The following is a 12765-nucleotide window of genomic DNA, read 5'->3' on the forward strand; positions in this document are numbered from 1 at the left end:
AGATATATTTGGAACAGGATTGCCTTTTCAGTATCACTGCCAGATACAGTGATATTGTCTTGTTATTTAGATATGATTTAAATGTGATGATACATTTAGTTTCATAACACTTTGTCGCATGGCCCAAGTATACCTTTCAACACAACTGGATCTTACTTAATAATCCCAAATGTTGCCACTTAAATAATACATTACTCCTTTTTACTCTGCGCCGGGTTTGATGTGGACAGCGGATCTCTGTGCGCTGACCTGCAATATGAGAACTATGCAGAGTGCTGAGAGATGTACCTCAGGGGGGATTCAAGATGTGAGGGGAACCTGAGTATAAACACCTCAGATTAGAGATGAGTCAGAGGAGATGGGTCACTTGTCAGGAGGTATGTACCTGCAGCTCAGCACTTTTGGCAGGCGTCACCCTCTGCTTTCTTCTGCTTGACTCTCCGTCTTCCTCTGAATCCTGCTCCGCGGGAACGGCTTTAGGGTCAGACCGGGCCTCCTTCTGAACAAAGTTATTTCAAGATCACAGAACAATGAGCGTGTTTAGCATGAAATCCCCTTGTGATCACAGAGCACGAAGACCCTGAGCTTCTCTGTCTTCTTTATGTAAGCAGACATCCATCTCACTAATCACCGAGAGCTTCTCACCCAGTGCAGAAACTTTTTCCTGGTTATTTTGTCCATTAAAGGTGTGTGTGTGTGTGTGTGTGTGTGTGTGTGTGTGTGTGTGTGTGTTGTGTGTGTGTGTGTGTGTGTGTGTTGTGTGTGTGTGTGTGTGTGTGTGTGTGTGTGTGTGTGTGTGTGTTGTGTGTGTGTGTGTGTGTGTGTGTGTGTGTGTGTGTGTGTGTGTGTGTGTATGTGTGTGTGTGTGTGTCTGTGTGTGTGTGTGTGTGTGTGTGTGTGTGTGTGTGTGTGTGTATGTGTGCAGTTTGGCCTCAAGATTCCCCAAAATTGAAAACAAGTTTAGAAGAATTTATATAAAACTCTAGGGATTTTTAGAGATCTGTTTATTTGTATTGCTCACACAATTTCTATATCATAAAGAGTCTCAATAGTTCAGTTTTAAGATTTGGCTTTTTGGTTAAAACCCAAATTAGGGGTAGGGAAAGATGTCTGAAGACAACAGTAAATAAATACCAGGGTTGTGTTCAAATTGTCTTTTAATAATGACAGTTCCTAACAGAGTCAAATGACCCTGAAGTTCCTAAATGCTGTTTCTCTAGAAGATCATAGGAAAGGACTTTCAATTCTTCCAATGTTTCCTCATTTAGTTTAGGATAGACTAGACCCTCTCTTATGAAATCAAAGGAGATAACGCTGTCCCATAATTCCTTGAAGATTAATTTAATATGAAGCAGCAATCATCCTTTCACGTATCGACGACCGTGACCGACAAACGTGGATCTCACAAATTACAATGCTTATTAATCATTTTCCATCTTATGCCATATTATTAGTGCTTACAGTATATATTTAGAACTCTCAACACCATGTTAAACCAAAAGGCAAACTATAAACATTACCTTAATTACTGTAAAATGATCAAATGAAGTCATTGTGATTGCTGATTTCGGTGGACATTCTTAAGCAATTGTTATTCAACATGTTTGACTGCTCACATGCACAGCTAGATTTAGTAGATGTGTAGGCCTAGAAAGGAACGTATTCATTGATGGAAATATTATTTATTCAAATAGTCATACGATCAGATCACTACTAATCCGGATTCATGTTGATTAATATGAGTGGTCAGGATGCTGAGCGAAATAAACCATTACGTTTCCTTTTTAAATTCCAATGCAGACCATTTACATGCACACAAACGTATATAACACACTATAGGAAAGAGAAACCCCGAAAAGCAAAAGCTTCACCTCATGACGTTTTTCACTTAAAGGTAGGGGAGGTACTTTTGGAGGAACCAGCTCGAGTGAGCTAGAATTAGAAAATACACAACCGGAGAAAATCTGCCACTTGCTAACAGAGCCCCTCCTCCAACACACACGAACGCGCACATGACCAATGAGGGCACGAGATAAGTTTGTGCACAGATGGAAGGCTGACAGGCAGGTAGGCCATCCAGTTACTTTAGCCGGGCCGGCTCAGATGATTGGTCGTGCTTTTTACAGTACTACGGCTTCCACAGATGACGTTTTTTAATGGATTTGTTGTCAAAGCACTTAATATATTCATTGCTATCGGGATGTTAAGAGCATTCCATGGAATATAACAAAAAGTGTATCTCGAGCCGGTTTCTCAAACTTACCTACCCCACCTTTAAGTTAGGATAAAGTGGTTGGGAAAAAACATAAGTACAGATTTCTTTACAATTTAACCGCAGCCCAGGTATGCCTGCTGATTACTCTGTCGCAACATGAGGCTGGTAATGCCACATGCCTACACAGCTGAGATAATACATCAACAGATGTCAACACCCAATGTTCTAAACATCAAGTAAACTATTTAAATTCCTTATATACCTTTGTTCCGCTGTTTAGAAATGTTTTGTACCTTCAGCAATTTAGTATTGCATTTTCAAAAAGATGGGAAGAAAGTGATTTGAAATATAAAAGATATGCTGGGTTTTATGTCATGGTATGAGTCAAGCTACAAAAACAGAGGGATCAGAAATGTCCAATAAAACAACTCAATAGCATTTTTTAGTAAGCTGCATCAAACTCGGTCCAGAGCCACGAAAGGCATTACACAATTGGAGAGGTGCCCCTTGAAGACAATTTTGATCTTTTTATGATCTATTTCAGAAATCCATTCCATGCCGTGAGGCTCTAAAGCAAACTTCTTGAATTAAGGGATAAAGACAACAAAGTTATTTGGCCCTCAAGGATGTCTGATCTAAGAGATTTGGTATTTTAATGGTCAAAAGTGGGTAAAAGTAATATATTGTTTAATATTTCCAATAGTCTTGGTTCTATTTCTGATCTCTTTATTATATTCCAATTCCAAATAAACTGTTGAATTACAACGTTTTCCAACTAGAATACAGTGATATACTATAATGCTCTTTTTACCAGACATATTGTATCTACAGTATCTATACATACAAATTATGTGGAAATGCAAATATTGGTTCAAAGCACCAGTCCACATTCCAAACTTACTCTGTTCAGGGATTTGAACCGGCAACCCTGGGGTTCTCAAATCAAGGGACTTAGCTACTGCCGTCCATTTGTGTAAATGTATGTATAAGCATCAGTGTCCTCTACTTTTGTAATTTATAAAGTACCCTCTGTTTATATATTTTTGTTTTAGTAGTATATTGGTCTATTAAAGAGTATTCTAAATGATTATGTATATTTGACATTGTGTATTCTTAAGATTCTCTATTGATATATACCTTCACTTTTGTTAATATAGTATGTATATATTTACTGTTCATGTTTATATTTTTTATGAATTCTATTTGTATTTTATCTTGTGTTATTTTTAACTCATGCCGCTTATGGATGAATAAAGTACATGTAATAGAATATACTACCTGTGTGTGAGAGTCCCAGAGAGTACACAGATACAGGGGCTCCTCCTGCTCAGCCAGCAGTCTGAGGTACTTCCCCATCAGACTCAGGCAGCGCGCTCTGCTCTCCAAGCTGTCCGGAGAGAGAGACCTGACTGCAGCCAGCTGACCCAGAGCCAGCTGCCCCGAGGTGGAGCCCACAGTCACCCACTCCTGGAGGAGACACAGGGACGTTAGGGTCGTATAAGGACACGGATTGAGGACAAGCAATACTTACTTGTTCTATCATCTGACAAACAGTTTTGTGAATACACAAAGCTCCTGATGCTCAGGACTTTGCTGAACAGAAGCACCTAAGGAAGCAAATCCTTTTTCTTTTTCTAGTCTTACAAAGAAAATCGATTTGAAAGCTGTTCAGTATGGAAAAAACACCTTGTTTACCAGTGTCATTGCTTGAGATGAAGCTTATCTTCAGATACTTTAAACTCTGCAGCCAGAGAAAAAATGGACACTCTTCTCACCCTCGGGTGCTTTAGTTTATCCAATCTTAGGCTCGATACTAAAATGAGAGTTGTTTGAAGAAGATAGTTCTATTTCCTACTGAATTAACAAACGTGTTAGTTTAAATGCATTGAGGAACTTTTTTTTATCAATATGTAGATTATAACATATGTGGGGCCTCTTGCTTGTTAATTGGTAGAGCAGCAAAGTGTAGCTAACAACATTACATTTGTAAGCATGGTTATCCCATTCAGTTTTGGGCAACACCGGTTTCTTTTTTTTTTGTGACCAACTTTTTATTGTTGTTTTTTTGTTTTTTTGCCCTCACAAAAGAGACTTATACAGATACAAATGATATAGACAATACAAAAAGAAATAAAGAAAGAAAAAAAAAATATATATATATATATATAATCCCTTTCCCATGCCACCCCGCCCCCCCCTCTTCCCACCCATCTTGCCATTTCACAGAAAATCCTACCGGTTTCTGTGTGTTGGTTTTTCTTGGTATATTGAAAATAAGGGGGTTTCTGAGCCTTTTCCAAAAAGTAAGAGAAGTCACCAAATGCCCAGTACTTGGTGTTTTATTTTATTAGAAAAATAAATAATTCAATCCTAACGTTAAAGCCCTTATACACTCTCAAATTCAAGTATAAAGATAATCTTATGAGTAGAACACTTGTCACTGTGCTGAGTATTTGAAATTACCCACTGTCCCCCCAAAATAAGACATATGGGTTTATATGGGTCTCTAAGAAGCAAAACATTTGCCGTCAATTGTTTGTTTGCCTTAAGTGATTTGTGTTGAAGAGGTCAGAAATAAGAGGCTTATAAATACAAATCAGCCTGTGGATTACATTGCATATTAGCGCCCCCAAGTGGCAATAATATGCAACTAACATTCTGCCTTACGTGGTAATCCAGACTTTATCAATTTAGATTTTCAAAGAGTTAAAAGAGTTAGTTTGTTTGCAGTAATAATTTGTATTCTTGGAAGTGTCATTTGTCACTTCCTGGATATCTTTGTCCCCAATTTCTACATTAAATATGATATAATTTAAGCACAGGTTAAATCTGAGTTGAATGGGATGCACTGTTTATATCTGTTCCATGCTTTTTCATTAAGATAGATGTATATTGCTTATTTATCTAGTACAAATTAAGCATTTTTACTTCATCCATATGTGTCATGTTGTTCATAATTATGAAACATTTTAAGCATGCAAAAATCCTGTTTTTTAAAAGTTCTAAGTATTATATATATATATATATATATCAGGGATGCAAACTCATCAGGTATGAGAAAGGTGACAAGGATCCGAGCCCCCCGACCCCACGGAATATCGGCTTTAAAATGAGGAATAACAGATGATGTTAGCAGTCAGAACAACTAAAGCAGCAGGTAATAATAACAGAAACGCCAAAGAGTTACATCTAATAGAAATATATTAAAGCATTTATTTTAATTGTGGAGCTGTCAGTTTATCATTTTGGAAGGACTGTTGAGCATTTTGAAAATGTATTTTCATGCCTCTGTGCAAGGCTTAGTCTTTCTATCTGTATAGCCACTGGTGTAAAGTAACTAAGTTCATAAACTCAACAAGTACTATACTTGGGTACAATTTTGAGATACTTGTACTTTATTTAAGTATTTCAATGTTTTGCTACTTTGTTCTTCTACTCCTCTACAGTTCAGAGGTAAAAGGTGTACTTTGACTCCACTACATGTATTTAATACCTTTAGTGACTTCACAGGTCTCCCTTGAAAAAGAGATCGTTGATCTCAATGGGAACGTGATAAGGTGATAAGGTGATAATCATTATCCTGGTGATTATTTCGCAGATAACCCTATTAACCCCGCCCCCTTAAAAAAATAAACGGCTCTTTTGAACGGCTCTCGGAAAGGAAACAGAGCCATAAGATCCGGCTCCCTTCAAAGAGCCGTAACTCCCATCACTACTAGCTGCACCTTTACCAGCTTTGAGAACACTTTAATGATCAATCATTATAAAACATATCATATATATTATTCTGACATGGACCAATCTGCACAATGACTACTTTTACTGTCGCTACTTTCACTATATTTTGATGATAATACTTTTGTACTTTTACTTGAGGAACATTTTGATTGCAGGATTTTTCCTACACTCTGGTACTTCTACTTTTACTCTAGTACAAACCAGTCTGTGCCACAGTGACTCCGGACCGCACAGTTACAATTAACGAACGCAGTACGCACCCGTAGGTAATGTAGCTGCTGAAGTTAGACCCTCGTTGCGGAGCAGCAGAGTTCAGCTGACAGACAGGAAGACTCGAGCACACAGCCCGCGCTTCATTATAATATATATACAAAATAACACCATGCTCGTCACGATGGCACACAAGTAACAGCTCGCGGCTGCAGATTACTCCGGGTAGCAGCACTACAGCACATTAATGTGCACGGTGTTAGCATATGTTCACAGATATGAGATCTTACCTGTTCTACTGAGTCTGGCTCAGGTGTGCAGCGTGTAAACTCCTGCAGTGCGACCTCAGCAAGAGTCTTCCTCTCGCGGGCCAGAGCTTGGCGTTTCTCCTCAGCACAGTGCTCCTCCATGATGGCCAGGCTAAACTCTGCCAGAGCCAGTCTCAGGCGAAGCAGTCTCCTCATGGCCGCCAGGGACAGTCCAGGACTCTAGCAAAGAATAAAAGCACTGACATGTTTAAGCCCACATGTTACATTACAGTTAGCTTACACTTTTATCCAAAGCAACTTACAATAGGAGCATTCAACCATACAGTTACAGACTCAAAAAGCAAGGATCCTGCAGTTACATTAGCTATCAATAAACCAAACCATTTAAGTCAGGTGAATAACATATGATCAGTCTGGGACAGTACACAAGTCCGACTACTTATTGTTGGACTTGGGAATTGAAAACTACTTTTTTTAAACAATGGATTAGATTGTGAGTTCCTGTTTGTCTCTTATCACGTTCATGTTGTAAATGAGAAACTTGGGCAAGGATCTGAATGAGACTAAAACACCTAATTTAAGCTACAGTGTAGATGGTATCTAATATTGGAAAACATATCTAAGCCGATACAAATAAATACACTTTAGAAGGATTAAAGTGATTTCAGCTGTCTCTTGTTTCCTTTGTAGGTTGGATGTCAACATTTATTATCAGCTATAAACATCCAAACATAAAACTCAATAGAGGTAGATCTTGCAGCAGGTGTGAGATGTGTTCAGTCCATTTTCTTTGTTGATTCAATCAGCATGTAGCAGTGTTGTGCCAGGCCCTCTCTGGCACTGAAGCCTTCAGATAACCTCATCTCAGTGACAGCTTGTATAGGGTCTCCATAAAAAAGGGCTCTAACACCCACCTGCTGTTGACAAGTAACAGTAATGGAGGCTGTATTGGTTGTGTCATCTCAGAGATATAAACAGCAATACACACACATCACACAGCCGAGTAGCTCGGAGTATGACTGTGGCACGACACGGCCGTAATAAACTCCTGCAGCAGCTTAATCGTGATTCAGTCAATTAGACTTTTCTTTTACACTAAAAAAACATGTTCCCATACTTCTCTAAATATGATCAAATATTTGTAATGGGCCAGCAATTTTACATTTATTTTAAATAAGAAAGGCTGCTCCGTTTGGGGTGTCCCTTTGAAGCCACTCTCTTTGCTGAACACTTTCTCCTAAAGAGAGTTCAAAAGCTTGGTTATGACCAGGGGTTGGATTAGGATTGTTTGTGTGTGGGGCTCTTTGTTGATGGGTTGGGGTTAAAGAGGAATTTTGTTTTACAATAATATCATATACACACGGAATATCCAAACCTTTCAATGACTTTCCTCACTACCATGAGAGAAGTGAAAAGCAGCTGCATGTGTACTCACTGACGATCATTATCCTGCACAATTATTGGCAAAATGAAAATGTGTAATATTCTGATCAATATTGAGATCACAAATATGAATTTAAGTAACAACACGTTGTTATTGCATGTTCGCATTTAAATAAACTGAGAACTGCTTTAACTACAATGTTGTGCCAACATGGCTGCACCATATTAGATGAAATGGACAATGCAAAATGACTTTTTACTGCAACATGTATTGCAATATAATAAATGACAGAAAAACTCAACCTCCATTTAGCATTTTAAATTTCAATGCAAAATGAAGGTTGAGATATGTTGCAATATAAGATAAACATTAATGATATGACATCTTGATGGCTATACCGTATGTTTAGAAAGTGCTGGATTTGATATGCAGCTTACATTTTTTTAGAGCAGAGCCTCATTTTAAGAAAAACAATGTTTGTAAACATTCACATTGTTGAAGACGTGTTGGGCTAATGACATGAAAGCACTGGCCCAGAGCCCTGGTCCAGTTGAACTCATTATGCCTCGTTCAAATCGGAAGACAAAATGAACTCTGTGATAGATGAAAATCCTCCCATGTTTTGCGAAAGGGCATAGTCACAATGAAAGATTGATTTTCAGGGAACAATCATTGAATTGATTTAATGAATACCTCCTCCTGCGAGGGGAGCAGCCTCTGAGCGTTCAGCGCCACATGTTCCTGCTCTGTGACAGCGAGCTGCATCTGGGACAGCCCATCGAGCAGGAAGCGCTGTCTGTCTGCAGCGGAGGCACGCCTGGCTAGGAGTCTGCAGAGAGATAAACAAAGACAGAGGACAAACAAAGTATGGTTTTCTGAGTGTGGGACAAGAAATGAAAACACGTGAAGAACACATTTGGTCTGAAGTGGCAAGTATGATTCATTAACAGAATGTATGCCTATTACTTATTTCCTCCATGAATTTCTCCAGTGGTAAAGACCTGTAATCGTATCGCCTTAATCTGAATAAATCAAATATGAAACTTAAATTAACCTGACTACAAATCTGTGAAGTTGTGTGAGCTGAACTAAAACGGTGCATTTTCTGTCAGCTCAGATTTGATTTCTGCTTTTTAAACTGTATGATAGTATGTGCTCATGTGTTTCAGTGTTGGTGATATTTGTTATATCTTGGCTTCTTTTCTAAGGTCACATTGTTCTGTTGTCTTACATAATACACTAAAAGCACAAGTAAAAAACATCTTATAGATATTTATTTTCTCTTTTATTTATTTGCTTTGCATTTGATATTGAGGCAAAGTAACAGCAAGTTATTAGGGTACTGTACTTCCATGTTGTGATACTCAGATTAGGTTACTGATTACTTTTTTGTTTACAGTTAACTGGTAATTGTATCGGAATAATTGTTTTAAGTAACCATCTGAACCCTGGTTTAACTTATGTTTACTTTTTTAACTGTCAATGCCCATCCACCTGCAAAATATTTGCATATGGCATTTAACACAACACAATAAAAAAGTTGGGATTGCCCAGACCGACTAACCTCTGACCGGCTGCATACTCCACATGTGCCTCTGCAGCGTGTTCTCTGAAGCCGAGCTTAGTGAAGCCACTGGCAGACTCTCTGAGTGTCTCACAGGCAGACATCAGCCTCTGGGTGGTCTCACTGCTGCTGAGGGTCTCTCCAGGGTCACCACCAAGGGCACGTACACATTCAATGGCACCTCTTTAACAAAACACATCCCGATACATTTAGATTAAATTAATGATTGTTAGAGTGAAAACTCATCGGTGTTCAGCTTTTTATGACATTGAAATACATTTGAACAAGCATAGACACATGTTCAAAGTAGGTTTCCTTGTTTTTGTTGAGTTATTTCTGAGAATAATATCCTAATCCGTCTTTTCATGATACAAGTAAGGATATATAAATAATCTGTATCAACACCATTTATATCTATAGTCTCTCAGTTAAAAAAATGTGTTGTCGATTTAACAACTGCTTTTCCAAGACATTAAATGTCACATATAGTTCCCTCAACTACATTGAGATGTCTGAACAGATGCAGTTGCAATTTCTATATTTTGTCTTACCTCCTCCCACATTTTGTGTCTCTGATCAGGAAATCCTTGAAATACTTAAACAGTTTTTTCAATATTGGTTTCGTAAATAAGGAAAACATTTAATTGAAAGTCAAATTCTTTGGGAAAAACTAAGTAAATATCACCTTTTTCACAGAAGGTTGATTAGAGGTTGAAATATAAATAAAGATTCAATGATGATTATTGTATACTTCCTAATTACTCATACTGGATAGTGCACCTTAAAAATGACAGAAAGATGCATTAAAGACAGCACTGCTTATGGCCATCTTAAGCAGGTATAGTGACACATTCAGTAGGTTTGGTGTTACCTCATCTCTAATGAAGTGATGAAGAAAGAGATTTCTGGGACTCGGTTCACCCGCTGCTCCAGAACCCTGCTTCAGAGCTCCACAGCTGTGTTTTATAATCTGATCAACCTGTGAAAAACAGAAGATTTGGGAAAAGTATTCAAAGCAATGCTATTGTACTACACAGGGCTCTAAAAAGGGAGTGGTTCTGTACCTTGATGTGTGCGTCTGGGTCTCTCTGGCCTACTACAGCTCTGACTGTGGTGAGGGTGAGCTGGTACCAGAACTCCTCCACCCCCCCCAGGGCCCGGGCTGTGTCCAGCAGGATCAGAGCCTGGGCGTAGTTCTGCTCTTCACACGCCAGAACAGCCAGACTGAGCAGACTCCTAGCCACTGCTTTCTTGTCTCCAAGCTCCTGATTACATTTAGGAAAAGTTGTAAGGGAGGAGAAAATTAACAGAAAAATGTAACTTTTTTTGGAAATTCTGGTCTTCTTCTGCTCGACTCACCACAGCCACACGGTGCGTCTCTGCCAGGAGCTGCCTGGCCGGCTGACAGAGCCCCATGCTGAGGCACACCTCCGCCTTGTCCAGCCAGATGTCCTGAGCACACACATCCATGCTCTGTGGCCCAGAACCAGCCGCTTCATCCACCGTCAGTCTCTAAACAAAATAGAACACATCTATTTTCGAAATTGGCTAAAATGTGAAATGGTCCACAATTATTTAAAACTGCCAAATTGTTTAGTTTTTAATAAAAAAATAATAACATTTACAAATGGAAATACAATATCAGTTTACAAAATCATGAAAGAAGATCCCTTCCCTACAGTATGTGCCATCCTAGAAGTCAATGTGAAATTCACAGATTAGAGTGGTGTGCACTGGAAAGGAAAAAAACAAAGTATAATCTTTTTTTATTTATTTATCAGACTCCAGATTCTCAATTGCTACTCTTTGAACTGATCCCATGTCACCATCTAACCTTCATATATTCTACTTCAAGCCACTACTCCGCAAAATATAAAACACTGTGCCAATAAATGTTCGACCCGCTGTCTCAGAGGACAGTTTTGAACGACAACTCAAAATGTCTCCCTTCAATATTACCAATAACCAACATCTTGCTGTTATTTATTTTCTCTAACTTTTTTATAGTTGAAACACTTATTTTCTTCCTTTCTTCTTGTGTATGTGTATTGCTTTGATTTAAACAGTTGTTTGCTGCTTTCTGTGCAGGAGATGTGCTGTATACGTTAAGTTGATAATTCATTAATTCTTTATTATAATAAAACAATTATGATTTCATCTCACAAAACGTAGTGTCGATGAACCTTCCAATTTTATGATACAAGTCATTTGACAGTAGTCAAATGTATGAATACAAATATTATCGCTCAGTGTTACATTATAGAAGTACTAATTAAAGTATAGTACATTTCCTCTATCAATTTAAGTCGCTGCTTGCCAACTCGCCAGTCTTTTCTATAACCCATATATATGTATTTTAAGGCAGACGGACCTGATTGTAAGCCGTGTGAAGGCCTCTCCTCTCCTGTGAGGAAGCAATGGCTTTGTGGCACCTAGAATCATGAACATAATATCAGAGGTCAATAAAGCAAAACATGCAAACAGAAGTCTTTATTGCCGAGTCCACATACCCCATCTGTTCTTGCTCTTGGATTCTGCTCAGATTCAGAAGCTTCTCCTGATATGGTGACAGTGTCTCCAAACCAAGCTGACTGCAGGTCCTCACAATTCTAATACAGAAGAAAGGCAACAGGACACACAGAGGAACAACATCATTGAATCATGTATTCATTTAATATCTGAAAGTTATTAATGCATTCAGTTCTCAAATCTTCTGGGTGTATCTTGCTTTGGCTGTTGAAATAAACCAGCAGTTTTACAGCTGACTTTCATTATCTTGCAGCGGCACACAATTTAAACAGTTTACGCCTGAATTGTTCAAAGAATTATCAGTACTGTTCATATCTCTATTACATATCCAAAAAGTACTCCCCTGATTTAGCATTGCAATTCAGTGACATTTTCAAATATGATCAAAACTGATGCAGCAGGACCAGCATGCATTATCCCTCATGGTTGAATGCATGCCATCTAGATTACCCACAATGCATCTGTGTAGCTTCCTGTTTAACTTATCAGTTTCCTTACCTAAGTCTGTACATGTCGGAGAGGCTCCTCCTATTCAAAAGGTCATGAGCAATGGTCTCAGCCAGATGCATTATGGGTAGAGTCAGGTGGTCTAGCGAGAGGGAGTGAAGCTCTTTCTCTAGCAGGTTCAGATAAAACAGGCTCTGAGTCTAAAGCCAAAAACACAAAGCGAAACATACATTTATTAATGAAAAATAGTTGTTGTACTTGGATGAACCACCATACAGTTTAAAGTTATCATCTCTGTCGGGCTCCAATCAATCACTATGCGTGGTTTATAAATATAATTGATTTTCTCTTAATTAATTTTTCATTGAGATTACCATCTTATTTACTGTTTTCAATATGTTATTTCAGA

The 12765-nt window shown here is 38.4% G+C and overlaps 1 protein-coding gene across 1 annotated transcript in view; it reads right to left on the reverse strand.

Moving 5' to 3' along the window:
* LOC117550317 (cilia- and flagella-associated protein 46) overlaps window positions 1-12765 on the reverse strand; it is a 141786-nt gene that overhangs the window by 70714 nt on the left and 58307 nt on the right. Inside the window, 12 exon segments of the mRNA XM_034222699.1 lie at window positions 386-499; window positions 3494-3682; window positions 6454-6651; window positions 8510-8645; window positions 9381-9563; window positions 10252-10319; window positions 10321-10359; window positions 10445-10645; window positions 10740-10892; window positions 11752-11812; window positions 11891-11989; window positions 12408-12556. Of these exon segments, the coding sequence (XP_034078590.1) occupies window positions 386-499; window positions 3494-3682; window positions 6454-6651; window positions 8510-8645; window positions 9381-9563; window positions 10252-10319; window positions 10321-10359; window positions 10445-10645; window positions 10740-10892; window positions 11752-11812; window positions 11891-11989; window positions 12408-12556 (1590 nt within the window).

The sequence above is a fragment of the Gymnodraco acuticeps genome, unplaced genomic scaffold (genome assembly GCF_902827175.1).
Source record: "Gymnodraco acuticeps unplaced genomic scaffold, fGymAcu1.1, whole genome shotgun sequence".
NCBI classification, from domain to species: domain Eukaryota; kingdom Metazoa; phylum Chordata; class Actinopteri; order Perciformes; family Bathydraconidae; genus Gymnodraco; species Gymnodraco acuticeps.